The following is a 24,701-nucleotide window of genomic DNA, read 5'->3' as shown; positions in this document are numbered from 1 at the left end:
CTGCTACTCTCGGCGGTCATACCCCTCGTCACCCACACCTCATCTATGAATCAGAGCCCCTTTCTCTTCTGTGCCAGTCCCGAGGCTCTGATCACAGCCAGGCTTCTCCCACAATCTCCTAAGTTTATTCTGCTCAGAGCAAACTTTTTTTTTTTTAAGATTTATTTATTTATTTGAAAGATAGAGTTACAGACAGAGAAAGAAGGAGAGAGGGAGAGAGAGAAAGAGAGAGAGAGAGATCTTCTATCTGCTGGTTTATCCCCCAAAATGGCTGCAACGGGCAGAGCTGTGCCAGGCTGATGCCAGGAGCCAGGAGCTTCTTCTGGGTCTCCCACATGGGTACAGTGGCCCAAGGACTTGGGCCATCTTCTGCTGCTTTCCCAGGCACATAATCAGGGAGCTGGTTTGGAAGTGGAGCAGCCAGGACTCGAACCAGCGCCCGTAAGGAATGCCAGTGCTGTAGGCTGCTGCTTAACCTGCTGCGCCATAGTGCCTGCCCCCAGAGCAGTTTTTCTGGACATTGCCCTGCCAGCTCGTGCCTCTGCGTTCCCAGTGTTAACTGGCGCCCCACACGCTGCATCTCACTTCCCCCTGCCGTCGCCTCTGGCATTTCAGTTCTGCCTCTGCAGTCTCTCTCACCTTAGCTCCATCCTGTGGATAAGTCTTTTGCTTCAGGTCACTTTTTGTGATGCCTCCAGGGTTCCCTGCATCTTCTACCTTCCAGCTACACATTTTTTTAAGGTTACTTACTTATTTATTTGAAAGACAGTGTGTGTGAGAGAGAGAGAGAGATCTTCCATCTGGTACTGATTCATTCCCCAAACACATATAAGGGCCCGGGCTGAGCCAGGCTGAAGCCAGGAGACAGGAACTCCATCCTGGTCTCGCATGTGAGTAGCAGGGAGCCAAGTACTTGAAGCATCACCCACCAACTCCCTGACCTTCGGAGGAAACTGGATGGGAAGTGGAGGTGGCGCTCAATCCCAGGCACTCAGACATTGGCTGCAGGCTTCCCAAGCAGCAAATTAACCTACTGTCTCACCGCACCTGCCCCAAGTACACATTTGTCTTCCTCCCTTCTAAAGTCTAAGTTCCCTAATGGCAATTAATACCTTTTGTTCCCTCTCTCTTCTTCTCTCTCTCTCTGTGTCTTGGAACATAGTCCATACTTTAGTAAAGGTGTCCACACTGAATGGATGGCTTTTAGTGTACTATATAAAAAATATTCGTACAGCAGACCATAGACTGTGGGAGTTAAAGCAAGGTTTTGATGTGATTGGAGGCGAAGGTAGCTGAATGTCCAAATCTTGCCTTGGACCCAAGGGATGAAGACATGCAAAGAAAAGGAATAACAACAATAATATAGAGAGATATATTTACTTAGTGCTTACTGTTTGCCAGCTCCTACTCTACCTAATGTGATAGTCACAGCTGCACTGACATAGGTACATAATGTTTTCCACTCTACAGATGAAGGAAATTTATGGAGAAAGCCAGATACCACTTTTTTTGGGGGGGGGAGCTAGTTGAGTGAATGCCCTACACCTCCAAACAAGCCTCTTTGCAATCATTGGTAGAGGAAGTAAGTGTCTTAGGCTCACCACAAAGGCAAGCCCTCCCCTTTACCTTATCCACATTTGACAACTGGTTGACCAGCAAGCCCAAAGCTGGGATTAGTCGCCACTCACCCTAGAGGCAACAGAATCCCTCCTGTGCAGGATTGTGTGTGGGGATTACAAAGCACAGAACCCATGTCCAGTGGTAAACATGGCCTCATCAGTCTTAACCCCTCAGGTTAGCAAGCTAGGGAAGGGAAGCTGGGAGGGTGTGCCTGTCCCCAACATGAACACTGAATGGGTGGATCAGTGAATAAATGCTGCATGGTGTGTTTGTCTTAAGGCAGTTCGAGGGTAACGAGCGATAAAGGCCATGTGGCAGAATGCTCCCAACTGGGGAGGACATGTGGAAATTTTGGGGGACCTTTCATCTTTTCCACACCAAGCTTGACATTTTTCCAAAAGCAGAAGTTTGAAAACCTTGAAAAGACAGCAAACACAAACAAAACAACAAAACCCAGAGTAATTCTAAGGGTGGAAAAATCAACAACAAACATGCAGGAAAGAGATCCGAAGCCAGGAATTTTCTGGTCTGTCGGAGGGGTGAGTGCCAAGAGCGAAGGGGAAGAGGTGGAATTGGAGACATATGGAGCCTCTTAGGGGGATGCTCGGCCTGCCCAGGAGGCTAATTTAAAACTCAATCTTATCCACGGATCCCACAGCCCTTCATGTGACCCAAACTTTCCATTACCAAATTCTCGGGATTTCAGTCCTGATATTGTGTGCCTGAATCTGGAGTCTGTCTCATCAGTTCAGGATCTACCCTATTGAGGCCACGTGTGTCTGTGCAATAATTTCTTTTCAAGCCAAACTTTCATGTTAAAAAAAAAAAAAAATCCTGGGAGGAAATACATGTGGTCCTCTCAGGCTATTTATTGTTTTATTTGATTGTTGAGAAGTCAGAAATGACTAAATTGGTTCCCAATGTGGTCTGCACATTTCCCTGGCTAGGAGGGGCCTGGGCAAGACAAAGCCCGGACTTGGAGTCTAGCGGCGGCCTGATTGGTGTGGGCCTGGGGTGGGGGGAGGCTGTGCGGATTTTCTTTCCTTCCTTCTGAAGTTCTTCCCTTGCGGTTTTCAGATTAAAGAGCGCGTGATGACACGTTTACCCTTTTGGTTTTGTTTTTCAAACACAAAGCTGACAAATGTCTTTAATGGGCCCGGAGTACCGAGTGACAGCCGCATAGAGCCCGGGAGGCTCGCCTGGGCCTTGACTGTTTGGATGAGGAAGTTGAATCGTGCTCACCAGTGAGAAGGTTTAAATGCAAACCATAACATACTTCTGACATTTCATTGCCTCATCAGGAAATTCCAAGAGAGTGGGGTAGGGGATGCGGAGCCGAGAAGGTAAACCGAACAGTATGCTCTACTTAGGAGTTAATCCTGTAAATTCTGGGCAAAGGGAAGGAGAAAAATGCCAGTTGGGTTTTTTTGGTTTTTTTTTTAGCACTGACACTATTGCCTGCTTAGGAAGAGCCACAAGGCCTTCTGAATGAGGGACAGGAAGAAAAGGTTAAAGGGCAGCTTGTGGTTAAGCTGGCTCACACCCATTATCCGAGTGCCTGGTTCAAGGCCCGGCTCCTCCACTTCTGATCCAGTTTCCTGCTAATGCACACCTTGGGAGGCAGCCAAGGATGGCTCAAGTACTTGGGTCCCTGCCACAGCATGTAGGGGATCCTAGCTGAGTGCCAAGGTCCTGGCTTCAGTCTGGCCTGGCCCTCAATGCTGCAGGCAGGCATTTGGGGAGTGAACCAGCAGATAAAGGATGGATGTCTCTCTCTCTCTCTCTCTCTCTCGTCCCCTTTCAAATGAAAAAAAAAATTAGAAAAAGATACAATTTTAGCCTCTTAACAATCCTTGGTGGAAGAAAAGATTCAATGACCTACCCAATGACATACCCAAACTGCTAGAGACTGACCCGTTCTACCATCTAGTCCAGTCCTCGCTCAGCACCTAATCTTCCCTGCACGGGGCTCCAGTAGCCTGCAAACAGTTTCTGAACCTCCCTGGCGTGTGCTGCCCCTGAGAGCAGGTCAGGGCTCTAATCCCCAGATAGGTCAGTTATAGGCAGTCCTTCTCCTGGCCTCGCGTTGGGCCCGTAAACTCAGCCAGTCATTCCACAAATGCGCGCTGTCAGCTAAGGGAGCACTGGGAACAGACAGAAAGCCCATCTCCACTAGAGCTAATGGAAAAACAGCTCAGAGCTCGTTTGTAGCCCGATCTTCGTATAAGACGGACAACATCATAAATTAAAATAAGAGCTACCAGCTAGCAACTGTGTTCTTACCAGCCGCCTCTTCTCCAGGAAAACTCACTGCTGGGGAAATAAATAGCATTCTTTACCAGCAACACAAAAGAAAGTCATGTTAGTTATAGGCGAGTGGCTATTTGAAAGCCTGGCTACAATTTTCCTGTTTTACTAACACTTGTAATTAAATCCGTCAACTCCCTCTAAGATTCTGTGTAAATACCAGATGCTCGGGCCGTTTTTTTCCTCTCCTGGAGAATGTGGAAAGTTGTCCACTAACAGCAGAAGGTACGGCAAAGGAGGCACAAACCTGGGTGGAAGTGGCGCCGTCGGAAGTGTGGCGCGAGGACAGCCCGCCACGCTGGGACCGCCCCAGCCCCTTGCACTTCCCGCCTGAGCGGTCGATGTTAAGTTAACACCAGCGCCCCGGGTCAGCGGCAGATGGCTCTGGGCGGGGTGGGGTGGCCGGGCCAATCCTGCGAGGCTTTGGCGAGAGGCTGTGAAAAGGGGAGGAGAGGGCCATGCCTCTAGCTCCCCATGGGGCTGCCGCCTGCTTTTCAAGTGCTGGCCGGGCCGCCCCCACCAGCTGTCACGGGGACTCATTCAGTCCAGCCCAGGGGACTCAGAGGAGCAGGTCTGGGTGGCTGTGGGCGGAGCCACGCTCACTCCCAGCCCAGAGGGAGGGGGGAGACAGTCCTTTCCAGCGCCCGCCCTCCTCCAAGGAGACCACATATATATTCTTTTTCCTTTCCTGTACTAAGAAGTGTAACTTTATGTCCCAGAGGCACTGGCACGCTGGCAGTAGGCAGAGCAGCCCCCTTGGCTCACACTGTCCTGACCTGGGGCGAGAGAGTGTTAAGTGAACCCTGAAAGAGAGTCCACATACCTGCTGGTATTTCAATTGCAGTGTATTCCATCGTGGGTTTCTTGGCATTTGCAATGCAAACCCTGAGAAAGGGTGCTCCACCTCCCCACCTCGACTCCACTCTTGTGCTTCTTTGGTGACTTTAAAATACTGAGCACCCCTAAAAGCATTAGCAGAGTATCCATATCCTCTGACAATCTCAACCCTCCTGATAAACTGTCCCTGGCTTTGGGATGTCCCCCTCACCCCACCCCACCCCCAGCCTCCGCGCCCCCTGCCGCCGCCTTGGGGTTTTGTTGGGCAGGCTGCCATATGGGGTATTCATTTCATAACGAAAGGTTTTAGCAGAGCCGTAAGATTCTCTCTCAGGAGCGTGTGGGAGTGGGGCAGGGCACCGGGAATAGAAAGGAGGGAGCCCCTGGCCCACGCCACCTCAGCTACTTTCAGTTTCTATTTGAAAACGAAGTCACAGAAGAGCTGTCAGATGGCAGCTGTGCATTCGGTGGAAATGAGAATTCCAGATTTTATGCTAATTCGGTTTCAGGTTCCTTTGAACCTGCAGTTTATGGGGCTGTGCTTAAAACTGCAATCTGTTTTGGATAAAAGAAGGGATTACTAAAGACTTTTTAGTTTTGCAAACATTCCCAGCCTCCTCCACAAGGAAAGGGGGAGATCAGATTGAGTCTTTGATTAATATTGTTGGGCTGAGTTTCTCCTACTTTATCAAATGCAAAACTTTCCTTTATTTTGGCAAAGATGTCTCTGACTCTGGGATTTTATTTAGTTATTTATTGGCGGCTGATATTTATGTCTCAGTAGCGCTCTCTCTGAAACGTGAAGGTCTTTGCCATTCTCTGACAGAGACAGAAATGCTGCTGGGTGCACTCCCCTGTGTTCATCTTCTTCCCTCTCCCTCAGTGTTGGGCTGGCCCAGCTGTTTGTTTCAGTGACCTATAGCTTTGCAACAAACCACACCTTTAATAGGTGGGAATAAGGATTACTCATTCAGTTACACTGTTACAGCGCAGACCCCAGGAATCCTCTTTTCTGTCCCACCTGGCCTCAGCTAAGGCAAGCTTGCAGGAGCCACACCCGGGGTTGGCTTACTCACAGGACTGGCAAGCTGTTGCTGGCTGCAGGCTCCCAACTCAGCCAGGCCTTCGCCCTGAAGCCTCAGCTTTCCCTCACATGGGCCTGCCTGAGCTTTCCGAAAACATGATGTCTGGGTTCCAAGCATGAGGGGACGGAAGCTGCCAGGCTTTCTTTAAACCTAAGCTCTGAGGTCACTTCCTCCACATTGTGTTGATCCAAACAGGAGCCCCCATCACAGGCAAGTGCAAGCTTCCCATGGGAGGAATGATGTGCACTTACAGAATTATCTGGGGCTGTATTTGGAGGTTCACAACCATAGCAGTTGAAGTCATATTATAACTAGTAATCTGTCCTCAGGAGAATTTACCTGTGCTCTGCTGTGTTAGCTGTGTGTGTTTCCGTCTTCTGCGGAATCCCAGACTGGTGGCAGTTTTCTGGGAAAGACCTTATAGTTGAGTTTATGTTTGAGACGATACCTTCATTCTCTTCTGTTGTAGTTTGCAAAGAGCTAATCATTAAGCCATTGATTTGATCGCTATATGTTGATCCTTGTGTTACACATAAAGCATCGAAGTATTGCACTGGATGGTAAAGAGAATGGTGGTGAGAGAGAGAGAAGAGGGAGAGAGAGAGGGAGAGGAGGGAGGAATGAGAGCACAAGTGCACATCACAGCTCTGGCCCTCAAGTGACCGAGTCTAGAGAGAGCTCTCCAAAGTAGCACCTCGTTCCCACTAAGGAAACATGTGTCTCAGAAGGCATAGCAGTGTCTACAGGGTAGCCAAGAAACAGGCGTGTGTCATATACTGACTTAGATGATTGTGTTTCCCTCAAGTGACTTGCAAGAAGAGCTGTAGTTTGGATTAGCAGAAGAAACTTCTGGTCTAATTAATTTGTAACCAGGGTCTGTTAACAGAGATTATTACACAAGACCCCGGAGGAGCTGGCAAGTCTTTGTAGGCTCGCCAGCCTGCCCTGACCCCAGGTAACAGCAGTATGTGATCATCACCACTGGCATTTGTGTAGCATTGACTGTCTGCAAAGTGCACCTGTTGGATTAATAAAGCCACAGAGATGGAAGCTTCTGGAATAGCCATATTAGAGTTTCCCACTCCACGGTGAGAGCATAAGGGACAAGGAGAAAAAATGAGGCCAAACAAGAGTGGAAAATCACAAACAGTGTTCGCTAAGGTACTTCCAGGCCATCTACATAAGAGAATTCTGCAACACTGTAGCTGCCACTTCTACCTTCGCAACTACTGTGATTCACCACAACAGTGGAAGCAAATGTTCCTTCCTGCCCAACAAGAGTTCCTGCAAGTAAATATTTGGATCCATCAGAATCCCTAATGTGGAAGGTAAAACAAAAGCATTGTTAGAGCTGTATGGATTAGCATAGATACAGGAGTGGAATTTCAAGTATTCTAAAGATGACCAGTAGTGTAGTTTTGAAGAAAAGATTGTGGACCCATTGAGAGAAGGATGTAGGGAAGGATGGACTGCGGGGCTTTGGCCACCACCTCTCCGGATGTCAATAATCTTGCAAACTGCAGAGCCATAAATGCTCAGTACTCATATATCCCAGTAGTACTCACGTGACTAGAAGACAACCCTTCAGGTCTTGGGACCCCTCTAGATCGCAGACATCAGGACTTTGGGCTTGTAGGGTTTGGCCAAGGGAGTGAGAAAACAAGGGTTAGCCAGCAGTGGAGACAGTGGGTCAGGGTATCAGTGCATAATGTTGGGCGTGCTCACTGAAACTTGTAATTCTGACTCCCCCACTGCCATTGCCAAGGGCTTTCTGACACTCCCTGGATCAATTTCCTTATCAGACCTAAGGAGACTAGCACTTAACTCTGTTTGCCTCACAAGACTGATTTAGGAACAAGTGGCACCATAATTGTAAACATTTTTGGAAAATGTGTTACTGTAGACATGTACGGCAGCATCCTCATGACAGGCTAAATCTTAGGAGCAGTAAATGGCACCACTGGCTATAATTTGTGGTCCGTGCTTCTTTCTTGGTCGCTTGGTTGGTTGCTTTCTCCCTGTCTTCCATTGCGAGGCACTGAAATGCAGATGAGGATCATATCCTGAACTTGACCTAGTCCTAGAATAGCAACAGTCTTCCCTGGGACTAACCAAAGTTAGAAATGAGGATCTGCAAATCAAATACGGAAAGGCGGTGACTAAAGTTCTCTTCCAACATGTGGCATGACTCGTGTAATGGCAAATGTGATTGGGGAGCGTCTCTGTCAATATTCATATCGGCCATTCAGACATCCACTGAAGGATTTCTAGGATGGTTTTAGGGGCCCTCTGTCCCCTGAATTGCTGAAAAATGTGGGTGAGCTGAGTCCACAGTGGCCCACTTGCCTCTGACTTAGGGATCTGAAAGACAGTGGCTCCCAGTGTTCCACAGCAGTGGTCTCTAGTGTTGCTACTTAGTGCCCCTACTGAATCACAGACTCTTTTTTTTTTTAGAAGCTTTTATTTAAGGAATGCAAATTTCATAGGTACAACTTTAAGAATATAGTGGTTCTTCCCCCCCATACCTGCCCTGCAGGACCCCCAATTCTGTCCCGCCTCCTACCCCCTCTCCCATCCCATTCTTCATTAAGATTCATTTTTAATTAACTTCAGATACAGAAGACCAGCTCTGTACTAAGTAAAGATTTCAACAGTTTGCACACACACAACATATAAAGTACTGTCTGAGAACAAGTTTTGCAGTTAATTCTCATAGTACAACTCATTAAGGACAGAGGTCCTACATGGGGAGTGAGTGCACAGTGACTTCTGCTGTTAATTTAACAATTAACACTCTTATTTATGACGTTGGTGATCACCCAAGGCTCTTGCCAAGAGCTGCCAAGACTATGGAAGCCTTTTGTGACCACAGACTCCGTAAATATTTAGACAAGGCCATAAGCAAAGTGGAAGTTCTCTACTCCCTTCAGTGAAAATACATCCTTCTTGGATTGCCCCTTCTTCCCACTGGGGTCTCACTCACAGAGATCCTTCATGTACGATATTTTTTGCCATGGGTTCTTGGCTTTCCATGCCTGAAATGCACCACATCCGAATGCCTTTAGGGCTGATCCTGAGGTCAGAGGAGGAACACACTCTTGAATCCCAAGAGCCAGCTGCAGAGTCTCCCTTCCTACTTGAGCCAGCTCTCCCAAGAGCTCTTAGTTTACACGGAAGAATGATAGCCACTGCTTCCTGAGTGAGCGCAGCCTCAGCACCATATCCTCTGGCCCAGTTCTCCTTCCTCCCTAGTGAGCACCTCTCTGGGACCCCGCCCTGTCAGCAGGACTCAGAGCCAGTCTGCGCAGCAGAGAGGATGAGCAAAGCCGTTTTTGTCCCACGACTCTCAAGGGCCTTTATTGCTCTCCTGTTAGAGTGGCTGCTTGACAACCTCAGGCTTTGAGTTGAATGTTCCTGAAACTGTGTATTTCCTAGGTGACCTGTAGCTAATGGTGAGGAGAAGGTCCCACTCCAGTGTAACCCTCATCACAGCTCAGTTGTCCCCCAAACATAGAAGGACTGGCACCAGTCTAAATGCCCTTCATACCAGGCACCGTGGCACAGAAGGCACCACAGCAAGTTGAGTAGTTGCGGTGTGCCCAGCAAAATGCCGGGCAAATCCTTTGGCATGAGTTTATTGCATGCTTACAACACCCCCTCACCAGCTCTGTTGTCTTAGACAAGGGATAATAAAGAGGCTTGTGAAAGGTGACTCTGCAGTATGTGCGAGCCACCTTGACAGGGCCTGGATCCAAGCATGCGTTCTCACCGCAGCACCACTCTCCAAGCCATCAGGTCAGGGGAAGAATTGGATGCTGGCATAATTTAGATCAAGACAACCCAAGGAAATCTCACCAAATGCACCATCTTTTCAATATAACACTTTACTTTCCGAATTTCAGTCTTCAATGACTTCTTTATGCAATTTATTCTGTACTGAGCCACCCTTTCAGCTCATGTACATTTTGTCTGCATTGTTCATTTTAATTTCCTGTCCCTGCTTCCATGTGTAAATAGTGAGAAGGGGGCTGGTGCTGTGGCATGGTACCTGCAGAGCTGCCATCCCATATGGGAGCCGGTTCGTATCCCGGCTTCTCCACTTCCCATCCAGCTTTCTGCTTATGGCCTGGGAAGGCAGTGGAGGATGGCCCAAGTGCTTGGGCCCCTGCACCTACATGGGAGACATGAGAGAAGCGCCTGGCTCCTGACTTCAGATCAGCCCACCTCCGGCTGTTGCAGCCATTTGGGGAGTGAACCCGCGGATGGAAAACCTCTCTCTGTCCTTCCCTCTCTCTGTAACTCCACCTTTCAAATAAATAAATCTTAAAAAAAATTAATAAAAGAGCTAGAAAGTAGAGATTTGAGCAGGTTGCTGAGGCAAGATGGACTCTCTGAACCCACAAAGGAGTGTGCATTCCATATTGAACGCTGGTCTCTGGGCCCCAAATTATAAACTGCAGTGTATGTCAGAAGAGTGGACACCGTGCAGGTGAAACCTGAGAAGTCCTGGCCGGGGTGGGGGATGGTTCACCTTGTCCACCCCTCTGTGAAAAGTCAAGTGAGATAGTTCTAACCCACGGGCTGACGCAGGCAGAATGAATTTATTTGTATTTTGATTGCATTTCTTTGTGGGGCTGTCAGATTCTGAATATTAATATTTTAATGTAGATTTGGTGGTTAAGCAAGATATATTTTATGGTTTTTCTCCCCCCCCCCATTTTCCCCTTTGTAGTTTATAGTACACTGTGAAGTTTGAAAGTAAAATTCTTTTCCTTGACTTCCACACTTGGAAAATATTTATTCCTCCCTATGTCTCAATAGTATGCATCATAAACTAACCCAGTTCAGTTTATTTACTTCCCTCTTGTTGCAGCCCCGTGATCAATTCTGGCAACACAGGTATATAATGGTAGAGACTTTTGCTTTACAGCAGTAAGGATATGAGCTGCTGCATCCTCCTTTCAGAATGATAAGTAATGAAGCTTCCACATGTAAAATCACTCCCTCGGAAGGGGTGGGGGAACCCAGCAGAGGGGCTGGGGCTGTCTGACACTCACCAGCTTTGCACTGCCAGTGGAAATCCTGATGGGCAGTGTAAAATGAACCAGCCTACCCAGGGCAAATCCTGGGACCCAGCAAGAGTTTGCCTCTCCTGGCATGGCAGGCAGAATGTTGGGAATTAGCAGAGGTAAGAAGCAAGATAACCTTGGCAGCAGGGGACTCCCATGCTGCCTAGTGAGCAACCTGTGAACTCAAGTTCCCGACACCAACCAAGCCTTCTGCCATGAGTAGGCACCTGAGTCGGGATGCTGGTCCCGGGAGCAGACATTTGGAGCAGGAGTTGAGACGCTGCCTGAGGCACCCGTATCTCATATCAGAGTCCCAGGGTTGGAATCCTGGCTCCTGCTTTTCATTCCAGCTTCCTCCTAATGTGCATTCTGGGAGACAGCAGGTGATGGCTCAAGTCCTTGGGCACCCACGTGGTAGATCTGGATGGAGTTCCTGAATCCCTGGCCCTGCCCTGGCTGTTGGCAAGTGTTTGGGGAGTAAACCAGTGGATGGGAGATCTGTCTCTCTGTCTCCTTCTCTGTTTTGTTTTTAAAGATTTATTTTATTTATTTGAAAGGCAAAGTTATAGAGAGAAAGAGGGAGAGACAGAAAGAGAGTTCTTCCATCCTCTGGTTTATTCCCCCAAACAACCACAATGGCCCGGGGTTGGGCCAGGCTGAAACCAGGAGCCAAGTGTTTCTTCCAGTTCTCTCATGTGGGTGCAGGAGCTCAAATACTTGGGTCATCTTCTGCTGCTCTCCCAGGCACATCAGCAGGGAGCTGGATCGGAAGTAGAACAGCCAAGACTCAAACCAAGGCCTATAGGGTATGCTGGTGTCACCTTACCCACTAAACCACCATGCCAGCTCCTCTCTCTGTGTCTTTCAAAACAAAGATGCTTGTCCCTTAGGCTCCTAGGCAGCTGTCTTCTGCCCCAAGTCTCCCCTCCACTTCATCAATTAGCCAGAGTTAGCCAGACACTTGCTAGGCACCCCCAGCTGCCCTAGCATACTGGGAAACTCTCAGCCATGTATTCATTTGCTTATTACATATCCAGTAATCTAGGCTTCTTAGTAATGTGCTAGGCACACACAGGTGAACAGATTCCACATGTGAATTTCATCCACAAGAAACCAGCTAGGTTCAGAAAGAAGGCATGGCATGAGGAATCTACTAGAACAATAGCCTCACAAATTAATCATAAGGTGTTCAATGCTGCCTCCAGACACATGGCTATTACTTAAACTGCTGTAGCATGAATAAAGATGAACAAGACTTATACAGACAAATTTAAAATCAAATTGAGGGTGTGGGGTGGGGTGGGCTGCGATGTCCCACCCAGAGAAAATGAGCAAAAAACCAAACATGCTTCTGTTCCAATATAAAACCATCTTTATAGTCATAGGCAAAGCAATAGGCCTTTTAACCATGAAAATAATAATTTAGCATGTCAAAAATCACATAATTGGGATACCTGCTATTTTATGTTTTAAGAAATTGAAGCCCTTACTACTAGGAGGTTGATCATATGTTAATGCCTGGCAAACGCTTACATTTTGCTGGATTCAGGATTGTCTTCATAATTTATCAAGAAGGGCCATGTTATCCCATCCATTCAGCCTTATTAAGTAACCCAGGCCATCCAGTCCCCAGATAATAGTGCCTGTGCAAAGGTATCACTCCCTAGGAGAGAGGGTGCAAGCCACTATCCCCACTTTTTGGGTTTGTTGTCATGAGGGTTCTTTTCATGATATGCTAATATCATTCGTCTCCAGACGAAGGTTGGCCATGGACTTGGAGGCCACGCCAGGGTGTGCTTTTATTTTTGTTGGTTTCCAGTCATCAAAAGAAGATCGTGCCATCTTGAATGCTAACAGGCAGCACCTCTGTCCCACTTCCTGGGTGCTGGGCGCTATTAGAGGCAGCCCAGTAGGGTGTAGGTGCTGTTATCATCTCCAGTTACAGATGAGCAAACCGAGGCAGGGACACTGAAGAGACTGGCCTGGGGTCTCCCAGCTTGGGAATGACAAGACCTTGACACCAACCAGAGAACAGCCCCAGACTCCCAGCTTCTCATCTCGGCCCAAAGCACTCACAGAAACCTGGACTTGCAGAGCTTGAAGACTCTTAAATTTGCAAGGAGTCGCAGAAATAAGTGACAAGCCCATCTAGGGACTTGCCGCTCTCCTTTAGTGGTATCGCCAACCTACAGAATTTATCATAAAAGGCTCAGAGAAAATTTTGTAAAGTCTTCTGCTTCCTTGAAACCAACCTCTGGAATCATCCAGTTTGTCCTCTGTTGGCAAGGAAGGGGATCCGAGTTTCATTATATTTATGATGGAGAGCACAGTGAAACTCATGAACTTGCTCTATATAAAATGCTCCACACAAGGCCAGAATTTTTAAGGAATATTTTAGCAAAATGTTTAGTCTGAGTCTGGTGATTTGTGAATACAAACGTAATCACATCTCACATTTTAAACTTTAAAAATTTTAGTGTTTCAGATTGATTTAGAAGAACTTCCATGAGTTTCTCAACCCATTTATCTTTAGATATATTTCAAGATTTGAGGAAGAAGACTCCATGTTTTAATAAAATGTTTAAAATTTTTTCCAGCTGATTAATCATAAACTTGGCTAAGATCTTTGGTCATAAAAATGGTTGCTGAAGTAAGTAATCTAACACTGGAAGAGGCCAGTGTGTCTCTGAGTTCGTGCTCTCTGCTTCTCTTATGGTGCCCATTGTCTAAGACTTGTCAGAATCTGGTTCAGAAGCTAAAGGTGAGGTCAGGGAGCCATTAGTGCTGAATATGTCAGGCCACTCGAAAGTAGCAGGCTTCCAGCCTGTGATCTGAGCATTCAGATCTCCATACAGGGAAGTGAGGATAGAGAGAGAGAGAGAGAGACAGAGAGAGAAGAAAGAAGAAGAGGAAGAGGAGGAGGAGGAGAAGGAGGAGGAGGAAGAGTAAGGGAAGGAAGGAAGGAAGGAAGGAAGGAAGGAAGGAAGGAAGGAAGGAAGGAAGGAAGGAAAGAGGGAGGGAGGGAGGGAAGGAAGGGAGGGGGGAGAGAGAGAAAGAAAAAATTGAAGGAAGAAAGGCAAAGAGAGAGAGAGATGAAAGAAAGAAGGGAAAGGGGAGGGAGGAAATGAAACTTCCTGATTCTTCAAAGTCAGATCTCTGACCAGGATCCAATCACCCGATACTTGGATTATCCAGAATTGCCCCTCTGTCTTCCTTTTTTTTTTTTAAGATTTTATTTATTTATTCGTTTGTGAGGTAGAGTTACAGGCAGTGAGAGGGAGAGGCAGAAAGAAAGATTTTCCATCTGCTGGCTTACTCCCCAAATGGCCACAATGGCTGGAGCTGAGCTGATCCGAAGCCAGGAGCTTCTTCCAGGTTTCCTATGCAGGTGCAAGGGGGGGGGGGGAGGGGGCAAGCACTTGGGCCATTTTCCACTGCTTTCCCAGGCCATAGCAGACAGCTGGATAGGAAGAGGAGCAGCCAGGACTAGAACCCGTGCCCATATGGGATGCCGGTGCCACAGGCAGAGGATTAACCTACTGTGCCACAGCACTGGGCTCTGTCTTCCTTGTTTTTACTGATGATGCTGCTGTATACCTATTCCCTTCTGATGTTGACATGGGAACCTTCACCACCTTCCAAAAAGCAGGAGGAACAGACCCACCTGGAAATCAGTCAGAATAGACTCAATTCACATCCCATGGTGGCGAGGTGGGGGAGAATGTTAAGACGGGAGGCAAACTAGAGGTGGCAGACTGGCAGGGGCTGGGAGGGGAGCAGGACTCCATGTGGCTGCTGCATTCTGTGGATGCCCCCGAGGCCTGACTATTGATGGCCCCAGGTTCTACCTGGTTCCAGGTCATCGAGACCCCGGGACATGTGCATACGTGCCCGGGCCATCATGCGAGGCCTCCTCCCCAGTCACCACTTAGGACAGTCTAATGCAAGGCGTGATAAGGGTCAGGAAAGCATCCCAGGGGTCTGAGCGGTCAGAGGAGCAGGTCAGCTAAGTCACTGCCACCTTTGTACATCTCACTTTCCCCTGTGGGAGACCTGCCTGGGAGCTCAGGCAGGGCTTTTCCTGTAATATTGATTTCATTAGAGCAACTAGAAAACTGTCCCATGTTGACTGCTCTAAAAGAAACAACATTTTAATGTCTTTCCTTGAAAATTTACTGTTTCCCTTCGAGCTATCCCAGTGTTGTAGAAACAGCTTCAGAATGAATGCCCCCTAGCTTAAGGCCATTAACTGATTTTTGTAACATCTTGTAAGCAATTGGAAAAATCTGTCTCCAAACTTACACCTTCTGAGTGTCATTTCTTCTGACTTCTCTGGAGGTAGTGCTGGAGAAGAATCACTATCACCTATCTTTAAAAGGAAAAAAGAGAACCTTTCATAACACCACCTCTTGCAGGTGCTGGGTGTTGAGGCCTCTTATCTCCAAAATTAATAATGTGAGAGGCGGTGGGGGGGGTATGCCATGCAGCAAGCACCCCTACCCTTTTCATTCCTTGAGAGGTTTTTCAGGGTGCCATGAAATCAGAGTGTGATGAATATGCAACTTCAAAGAGGTAAGGAATGGATACCATACCTTTAAAGCAGCCTCGTCCGTGTCATTGGGATGTGGTGTTCAGCTCTCCCAAGCCCCACTGCTGGTGACGGTGGCATTGGAAGCTTCCGTCTCTCCCCTCCTCAGTGCACTGGCTGTGGCTGTTGCAACCTACCCCTGCTTTCCCTCTGCGGTGGCTTTTCCTGTTCACCAAGGAGGAACCTGCTCCGGCTGCAGATGTGTATCTAAAGCTCCGGCGGTTTTCTGTCCTCGGCGGTTTTCTGTCCTCGTATGGCCTGGTGGTACCTTTCCCCTAGTGGCTGTGGTTAGGAGAGAAAAGGAGACCAGCGTTCCACCAAGGGAGCCCACCAGGCAGGGCAGCGGGAGCTGGGTGGGTTCTGGTGGAAGCAGGGTGCAGGGGCCCACTGGGGGTCCATTTGTGGTCCTTTGGCCCATTGCACGAGGCGCTGCAGTGGATGATAAAGGAAAAGAAGGCAGAATACAACTGCTGCCCACATAGGAGGTGTGGGTCTTACTCTCATCCTTTGGTGGAAGGCAGGGGACCCAAGTGGGCTCCACTTTGTGGATGGGAAGTGTACCAACGGTAGAGGACTTGAGGAACTGGGAAGAGGGGAGGATTTCTAAATGTACTGGACTTCTCATAAACGCTGACCACCTGAGCGGTGGGGGCAGGGTTAGATGAAGACCCTTCTGTTTAATACCTAGACTGTGATCTTGTGCGCACGCCCACCCCCTCCCCAGGTGCCACAATGTAATCATCTTGTGCTAAGCGCCCCCCCCCCGAGTGCCAGGACTCTGACATATCTGACTCCCATCGACCCCTCACAACTGCCCAGTGAGCCAGCTTTTTGCAGATGTGACCGGCCTAGCCGCAGTTCACCCCCGGGCCGCGGGCCTAGTGGCCTTTCCCTGCCACGGCGACCGCGGGGAAGGCGCGGAGGTTTGCAGTTCCCGCCGCGCATCCGCCCGCGGGGAAGGCAGCCTCGGGGCCCAAGGGCCTGAGCGGCGCGGGGAGCAACAGCTGTCCATGTCGCGCCCGGGGACTGCGCCCCCGCGGGGCCGACCCGGCGCCGGGGCCGAGAGGAGGGGCGGCGCGGGGCGGGGCGCGCGGGGCGGGGCGGCACGGAGGAGGGGCGGTGGCACGGGCGGCTCGGGCTCCGCGCGCCGAGGAAGTCCCGCTCCGAGATCTGCGAGCGTCTGGAAGAGGCGCGCTCGGCGCAGTCGGGGAGCGAAGTCTGGAGCCCGGCGCCCCCTCCCTCCCGCCGCCGCCGCCGCCCCCTCCTGCCACCGTCCAGCCCGGGAGCCCGCGGCGCCGGCGGCGGCCGCCGATGGAGTTCACTTGAGCCGTGAAGCGGCGGGAGAAGCAGGCGCCCGCCAGCGGAGCTCGGGCCGGAGCTGAGCCAGCCCCGGGCGCTCGCCCACCTGCCCGCGAGCTCTGGCCAGCAGGCGCCGGCGGCCCCGCGCAGCCCGCCCGGCGCCCCGGCCGCTGCAGCGCCTCCCGCCGCCTCGCGCCGGCGAGGTCGACACAAAATCAAAGACTCCCGGAGCGTCCCCCTCCAGCGCCGCTGCGACGGCGGCGGGCCCGGGACCAGCCAGCCCGCGGCGCTGCTGGAGAGGCGGGACCCGCTGTCGGGGAGCCCGAGGCGGCCGCCGGGGAGCAGCCGCCGCCGCCGCCGCCGCGCGCCCTCCTCCTCCTCCTTCTCCTCCTCCTCCTCCTCCCTCCTCCCTCCCTCCGCACATGGTCTCCTTTGTCCTGTCGCCGCCGCCGCCGCCTCGCTCCTAGCTCCGCGCGCCGCGGCGGCGGCTCGGGCCGCACCTCTCCACCTCGCCCGCCAGCTTCCCGGCCCGGGACGCGCCTCGCGAGCCCCCCGCCGCGCCGCCCGGCCCCGTGCGCCGCAGGAGCGGCAGGGAGGCAGCCGGCGAGCGCGGGCCGGGCGCCCTCCCGCCGCCCGCCTGGACTCGGCCGCACTGGATGTGTGCGCGCGGCGCTGGCTCTCGGCCGCCCGAAGGCTGCTGCGACTCCGGTTCGGATTTGGTTCGCTTGCATCCGCTCTCAGACTTTGGCGAGGAAGACTCTTGGCGGACCGAGCCGGGTTGGAGTTGGGCGTTTTCTCTCCGTGCGCTTTGGTGTTTTCCCCCTGGTTTCTGATGATCACCCATCGAGAGCCCTGCCAAGGACCCAAACCATGAACTTGGGGCTGACAGGACCGCTTAACCCTTTGCGACCAGGTAATGCAGCCCCCGGGGGCGCGGCTCGCTCGCCGCCCTCGGTCGGAAGCGAGGCGGCTGGGTCGGGGGTCTTTTGTTGCGGCGGCCAGGCCCGCGGGCAGGGGTGGCAGGGGCGGGCTCCTCGCGTCTGGCGCGCCCGAGCCCCCTCCGTCCCCCTCCTCCTCCTCTCCCTGCCCCCCCCCCCCCTCGGCGGCCCCGTCGCCGCCTTTGTACTTTCCTTCCTCGGCCGGCCGGGCTTGGCCCGGGAGCGGTGGCGCGGGGCCCGGAGCAGCGCGGTGGTGCCCGGGAGGGCCCAGGGGCCAGAGGCGAGTCCAGCGGGGCTCTGCCGGATCCGGGACCGGGCCGGGTCGAGGCCTGCGCCCGCCCGCCGCGGGCTGGGGGCCCCGGGGCGCTGCACGGCTGGCTGGTGTCCGGGGTCGGGGGTCGGGGTCCCAGTCGGCACGCGGTGCCGAGGGAAGCAAAAGGGAATCCGGGCTCGGATCGGCAGCTGGTCAAGGAAGTCGTGCTTAAGTTTCGAGAAGGTTTCTCTTCGCCTGTTCGAAAGTCCCTCTTGCAGCCGGGGCGGGGGCGGGGGGCGGCCCTCGGGGTCTGCATCCGGAGGGGATGGAGGTGGCCGGGCTCTGCGCCCAGGGCTTTCTCACTCCCTTCGCCCGCCGCGTTTCCTTTGGCTAGTCGGCTTGACTGAACTTTTCCGCAGACGCCAACTACGCCTTGCAGTGTTTTTTTTTTTTTTTTTTTTTTTTTTTTTTTTAATTATGAAAAGCTAAAAGAGAGCTTTGTTTCTCTGTCAATCCTCGATGCAGTCTCTCCGTGCCCTTAACGCTCCGACACCGAGCGAGGGGCAAAGAGCAAAAAAGGCCAAAGAAAGCGTCAGGTCCGCGGCGGGTCCAGGCGCCCCGCGCTCGCCTGCAGATTCGGCTCCGCGCGCCCTTCAGCCCTTCCCGATTCAACAGAAAAAGAAAAAAAAATAAATAAATAAAAATACAGGTAATAGGAGGAAATGCAGAATTTAAAAAAAATAGCGTAATGGATATGGAAACGTCCCCAAGATGAAGAGCCGAGGAGGCAGATAATTGGTACAAATATTTTGGAGGCTTAACTAGAAGGGAAGTTCATTGAGGAAAAGCAGAGGGGGATATCCGTGTGGCTTCCACTGAAGACCCTCCGCGAAGGAGCGCCTGTCCGACCCCTGACTGCGCTCTGGGCGCGCTCCTGAATCCATTATTAAGTGCAACCAAAGTCGCGGCGCCGACTCCTCTTGGGGAGTTTGAGCTTGGAGGCCTCCTGGAGCCGCCCTCTGCCCCCCGTTGCAGGCGGCGTCATTTCTAGCTTTGTGACACCTATCAGTGAATTAAAGGGCCCAGGACGCTTTTGCTAGAACACATGCTCCCAAGCCAGACCCATTTCCTCAATAACTTCACTGCTTGGCACGGTGGGAATCACATCCTCGGGTTTGCTTGGGGACGTCAGGATCACTTCACTGTCTGGTGACACTACCTTGCCGAGCCCCAGCGGAGCTGACAAAGGTGGCACTCCCGAGGAGGAAGGCCTGCGCGCCCGCAGCCTCCGAGCAGAGCTGTACCTTCCTGGTGCACACACACTCTCTGTGCAAATGCAAACTTCCCTTCCCCTGCCTATCTCTGCCTTTTGCATTGAGTGGACAGTAATTTGTTTTCCTTTCTTCGTGCCACTTAGACCTGCTTTTTTTTTTTTTTAATAAGTAATCCCTAAATGGTTGCTTCAGTTTGGTAAAATGATTTCATAAGCACTTTTTCTTTCACAAATACCAGCTTGAGTTTAATTTTTAAACCATGAATGTAACAGTTATTCTAAGAATACTTTTCTGAGGGATACTTTTTTTTTAATTGAAGAATGGTGAAATATTCATCTAGAAGTTTTTAGCTGGAAAACTCTGATTCCTAGAAATCTTAGTTAATATATCAGTATAGCGGCGCCATTGGTGTAATTTTTGGCTTTTTTAACTCAGCATTCGTTTGCCATTTCATCTATAACGCGTTTCTCCCTGCCCATGCAGCACTCTCTGTGGTTTGTTTTTTAGGAAAAGCTACTAAAATACATACTTTTATTTACTTTAGTTCAAGACATCAGGAAAGAAGGCCTTCAGTGTTTTGTTGTTGTTGTTTTAATTCCTGCAAAGTAGGAGGGAAAAAAAAAATCTATGAAGGATTTATTTTGAAACGTGTATAAATGCATGCAGTTTAATACTTGTTTGGCACATCCATTTTTTCTCTCGATCTGTTTATGTTTGGAGCCAACTCTCCAGAAGGCAGATCAGAATTAAAATAAAGAGGAACGTAGCAGTAATAAAAATACTTTGTGTCTTTCTCTATTACTTGCATTGAGGACTAGAACTCACCCCCCACCATGTGCATGGGAGTATTCCATCTTGGTCACTCTAAGGTAGAAGACTCAACTGAATATCTCCTTTGTCCCCAAAGCCATCTCCAGAGTCCGAATACGCTGTAGTTTGGATACCCCCCAACCCACTGCCTACATTTCTGTCTCCCGTATTTATTCGACATTCTATGCTTTGCTTTGTCAGGATATGCATCTCTGTGTGTATAGTGTGACAGAGAAGTGATGTCTTGCAGAGATGTCTAGCAAAAGCAGCATCAATACAGCTGAGCCATTGTAACCTGAAATGCAGAGGGACCTGCGAATTACATAGCTGGGGATACCTAATTTTTAATCTTCCAAGTTCTAGAAATATCCAGTGTTTCTGAAACATCACAGCAGTTTCCTCCAAACCGACTTTGTATTTATTCTCCACAACCTGAGTGCATCATTTGAATTGGCTTTAGCCTTGCTGTTTAAACAGGCTTATTTCCCCCTCGTGAAGCCGCTGGTGTAATTAGACAGGGTCTCTAGAAGATGGAAAGGCAACAACGCTGGAAGCAGGCATGGTGGCCGGTGTGCGGGCAGGCTCGGCAGCTCACAGCCCTGTGAACACCAAGGCTGTCCTGGTAACTGTGTGGAGCAAGGCTCTTAGGGTCATCAAATGAATCTTTGAACCAAATTGATTCTGGGAGCGCTGATCGACACTTAGCGAGGAAAAGCTTAGCACTGAATAATAGGCCTTTCTGATTTGCGAAAGAAAATTGAAAAATAGGCATGTCTTGCAAATACCCTGGAAAAAAAAAAAAAACGCCATTTCCAAAATAATGATCCGTCACCGGAATTGCAAAATGATTATGTGAATGAACTGAATTGCCTTGTGTATCATCTCCTAGAAATATGTTTTGCACAGATAATATGTCTAATAAGGACACATTTTTAAAATCAGATTTTTTTCCCCCCAGCAAATAACTGCACTGCAGGTCTTTCTCAAGCAGTCAACTAGCACCACCTTATGGATGATTTGGAGAAACTGCTGCTTGCCCTGTTAGGTTTTTTCAAAATGTAGTAAATTGATTTAAAATCCTAGTAATGACGATGATGAGGTCAGTAACGATACCTTTTCCCCTTCTTGTTTTTCAGGCTTCAGATGCTAGCTCTGAAAAACTCTTCAACACAGTTATCGTAAACAAAGGTAAGATCCTTGGTCCCTGTTCTTGCTTATTTTCACATTAGTTTCATTTTCATTGCCTAGGAAGAATGAAAAGAAAAAAGTAAAAAATGATGTGGTCTCTTTTTTTTTTTTCATTCGGCAGCTACTGTTCTAATTTGGTGTGTTTGCTGGTGACAGACTCTATGCGTTTCTGATGTGTTTAAAAAGTTTAAAGGAACACATTGCATCCTTATTTGAACTGATTGGAATGAGAAATCACTAGGATGTGTGTGATTTTAATGCAACATGGGAGGCTGTGATAGAAAAGAAGTGTTCTCAAAATGCCTTAACTTGTTACTTATCAACTCCCCAGCAGTGGGAGAACTATAAATAGCCCATACAGACTGCAGACTGTAATAACCAGTGGATGTTCAGTATCCACAGTATTGTGGCCATAAAGCAGTCCTTACTGTGCTGTGGGTTTTCTGTAAAGTTAATAAACGAGCAAGAGGGCAGAATTTAAATGTGTACTATCCCATTAATTTCTCCCAAACTGCAATAGAGAGAGAGAGAGAGAGAGGGAGAATGGCTAATGATACAGCAGGGCGTTAAGGAAAAACTTACCTTAAATCATTGCCAATAGGTTTCGGGGCAGTTTTCATTTGGAGCAGTATTGTTGGAAATAATGAAATTTCGGCAAGTCTCTAATCATTGGCCTGGAAAGCCGTATAATTTGAAAGGTGTAAATTATGCAAACTATGTACTCTTTCCACTCCAGAACCTGATTTAGAGGCTTGCTTGGTAATTGCTAAATAAAGAAGGTGTGCTTTCTTTGATGAACTCTTTCTGTGTTCCGCTGGTGGTGCTTGGGAGCTTTTGAATAGAGTTGAGCCTTCGCGAAGTGGCACTGGAGCCCGTGTCAGCCTTCCACGGTTGCCTTGGCCAGCACGTTCGCTGGCTGGTTAGGAAGACAATTTCCAAGTGCAGTTATTTTGAGCCCCCAGATTATTTTGGAATTTGAACCAACTGCAGTTTTAAATAGTACATTACGTTTAGAGTTCCCTTGAGGTGTGTGTGTGCTTACGTGACTGCTGTTGCTCCTAGAATTACTGTCATATTGCATTTTATCTGTTTATTGCATAATGGAGTATTCCAGTTTTATCTTTCGTCATATTTTTTGATGGACTGAAAGTTTGTGTAAATTTGTTACCCATAATGCTAAAAGCCCAATAAAAGATATGTGTGGTTGATGGTGTTCAGCACTCCTGGGTGGAAGAGGCGTGATTGTTTACTGCTGGTTTGGATGAGGGGCGAGGACTGGTGGACAGCGGCGTGTCCCTGTGCAGAAGGGACATGACAGGAGGGACAGGAGGTAGGACAGGTCAGCTCCCGCAGGGCTTCCGTGTCTCTGTGATTCCCCCAGGACCTCCAGCACACGTGGCTGCATCTCTCCTCGGCTAATCTGCTCCCTTCCCCCTTTCTGGGGTCAGCTGCAGCCTGGGAGGAGGCTCTGGGGCCTCCTCCGTCCTGAGAGACTCTCGAGAGCTGATGGAGAGTGAGGGCTGGCAGCAGCGCCCCTCTGCCTCCTTCCAGTGGCTTCCAGTCCAGCGTTTCCCACATTCTTATTTGTGTTTACTTACAGAGTGTGATTTGTGGCATCTATTGGATTGTGAATAGTCAGCTCCTGACAGCGGGCCTTTCTTCTGAGCTGCTTTTCTGGGGGTGATTTAGTTGCCTTGAGAGGATTAAGGTTTCTTTGTGTACACTAAAATCAACATAGGCTTTTTCTAAGCCTTGCTTGGGAAACCATACACAAATAAGCATTTTAGTTGATGGCAGATTATTCCTTTGCCCCTTATTTCCATCAAAATGGCCTTTCTTTTCTCCTCCTGAGTTTCCCCTTAATGCCTTATGCTAATTCCTGTTGGTAACATGAATGACAAGAGACTGAATCAGTGCAAATCCAGGTGCTGCAAGTAGACCGACTGGTATCCCGCACCCCCTTCCTCCCTGGAGAGAAAGAGATTAAGGGGAGGTGGTGAGGAGGGGGGGAAGCATCAGGGCAGTTTTGTTAAGGGGATTAGTATTCAAACTGCTAAATATCAGGAAAACAACTTCAAAAAGAGATTCATTGTGTAGCGATAATGTCAATAATTGCTTGGAGACAGGTGCACAGAGTCTCTCGTTCTGTGCTCCCGGTTTGGGGTCTGTTTTTACTCCAGGTAGTGGCGGTATTTACTAGATGGATGGTTGACAAGGCCTCCAAGGAACTGTCAGCTTCTTGCACATCAAGTTCAAGTTCTGCAAAGCAGCCTGTCTGCCCGAAAGTCAGGCCTCCTGTCTTTGTCCAGTATCTTTAGCCAAGAGCAAAGGAAAGCATTGTAAGAAAGGGCGAATTTACACCAGGTAACAAACACTACTGGGAAAATCCTCAAAGCCTCTGCCGATTGAACAGTCTAACGAGAGTGCAGGGGGAGCTGACAGGCAGACCCCTCGAAGCCACAGGCACCTCTCCCTCTGAGGGGTCTGGCCGTGCTCTGGCCCTGGAGAAGCGTGGCTCTAAGCTGCTGGCGAGATTAGGCTGCTGAGCCTGGTGGTGGGCAGATCTGGTCCATAAAATTTCACTGTGGGAGGGCAGTGCTAATCTCACAAGCTGCTTGTGGTAGGGGCTGCTGGGGGCAGCTTTGATGTTGGGCTGTGCACTGTGGCGATGAAGCTCTGGGCTGAAGCCGCAGGGGCCGTGGCTCAAGTCCCATCAGCCCGCTCATGAGCTTGAACAAGTCATTTAGCCTCTTTAGGTCAAAATTTTCAATCATAACAAACCCTAGTCCTGGGCCAACATGTCTGGCGGGAATAAACCAATTAATTGGAAAGGAGCAGGAGTTGAAACAGAGTGGATACAATGGATATATTTTTGTATCACTTTTGCCCATTGATTTTTTTTTTTTTAATTTCAACTTCCCCCTGTGTTGTAGAGTCTGTCCGGTTTATAATAGAGAACCTGGATGCCTGCTTTCTTCTGGTGCCTTTTATGTCCTGTCTTAAAACAAGTTAATCAAACTGCACACATTAACGTGTGCAGCCAACATGCCCAATGAGAGCGGAGCATTTCGGGAGCCTCCAGACCCCGGGGCTTGGTGCTATAGACATAAAAAATAGTTTAACTTTAATCAAGGTCATGGTTGCCTTGTTTAATCTTTATGTGTTTAAATGTTTACAGGATGTTCATGTGAATTTTATGAATCCTTCTGTCTTTGTGACTCAACCATCTGCCAAAGAAAAAATTAATTTTCCCAGTGAGACAGAGAGAGACTGAGTTGTTGTCCCTATTAAGCTGGTTGGGCTGCTGTTGAAGCAACAGGCTGTGTCCCCCAGATTCGAGAGTGTTGATCCTTATAACCAACTTGGCCGTCAGCTCCACAGGGCCGGTATTTGCCTTTGAGACCTACTCCAGGTCCTCCTCTTGGCCGTTAGC

The 24,701-nt window shown here is 49.5% G+C and overlaps 1 protein-coding gene across 10 annotated transcripts in view; it reads left to right on the top strand.

The window, feature by feature from the left end:
* Positions 1-24,701, top strand: part of AUTS2 (activator of transcription and developmental regulator AUTS2) — a 1,250,408-nt gene that overhangs the window by 1,127,444 nt on the left and 98,263 nt on the right. For 8 of the 10 annotated variants that reach the window (XM_051847921.3, XM_051847919.3, XM_051847925.3 and 5 more), the window contains one exon: positions 21,217-21,268. In XM_051847921.3, the coding sequence (XP_051703881.1) occupies positions 21,217-21,268 (52 nt within the window). Of the gene's footprint in view, positions 1-17,559; positions 17,719-21,216; positions 21,269-24,701 lie in introns of those variants that run through there. The other 2 variants (XM_089320646.1, XM_089320645.1) reach the window with 2 other exon arrangements.

Source organism: Oryctolagus cuniculus, chromosome 19, assembly GCF_051225735.1.
Source record: "Oryctolagus cuniculus isolate XC-2025 breed Fujian yellow rabbit chromosome 19, ASM5122573v1, whole genome shotgun sequence".
Taxonomy (NCBI): Eukaryota; Metazoa; Chordata; class Mammalia; order Lagomorpha; family Leporidae; genus Oryctolagus; species Oryctolagus cuniculus.
Note: the sequence above shows the minus strand (reverse complement) of the source record. Positions and strands in the feature narration are given on the sequence as shown.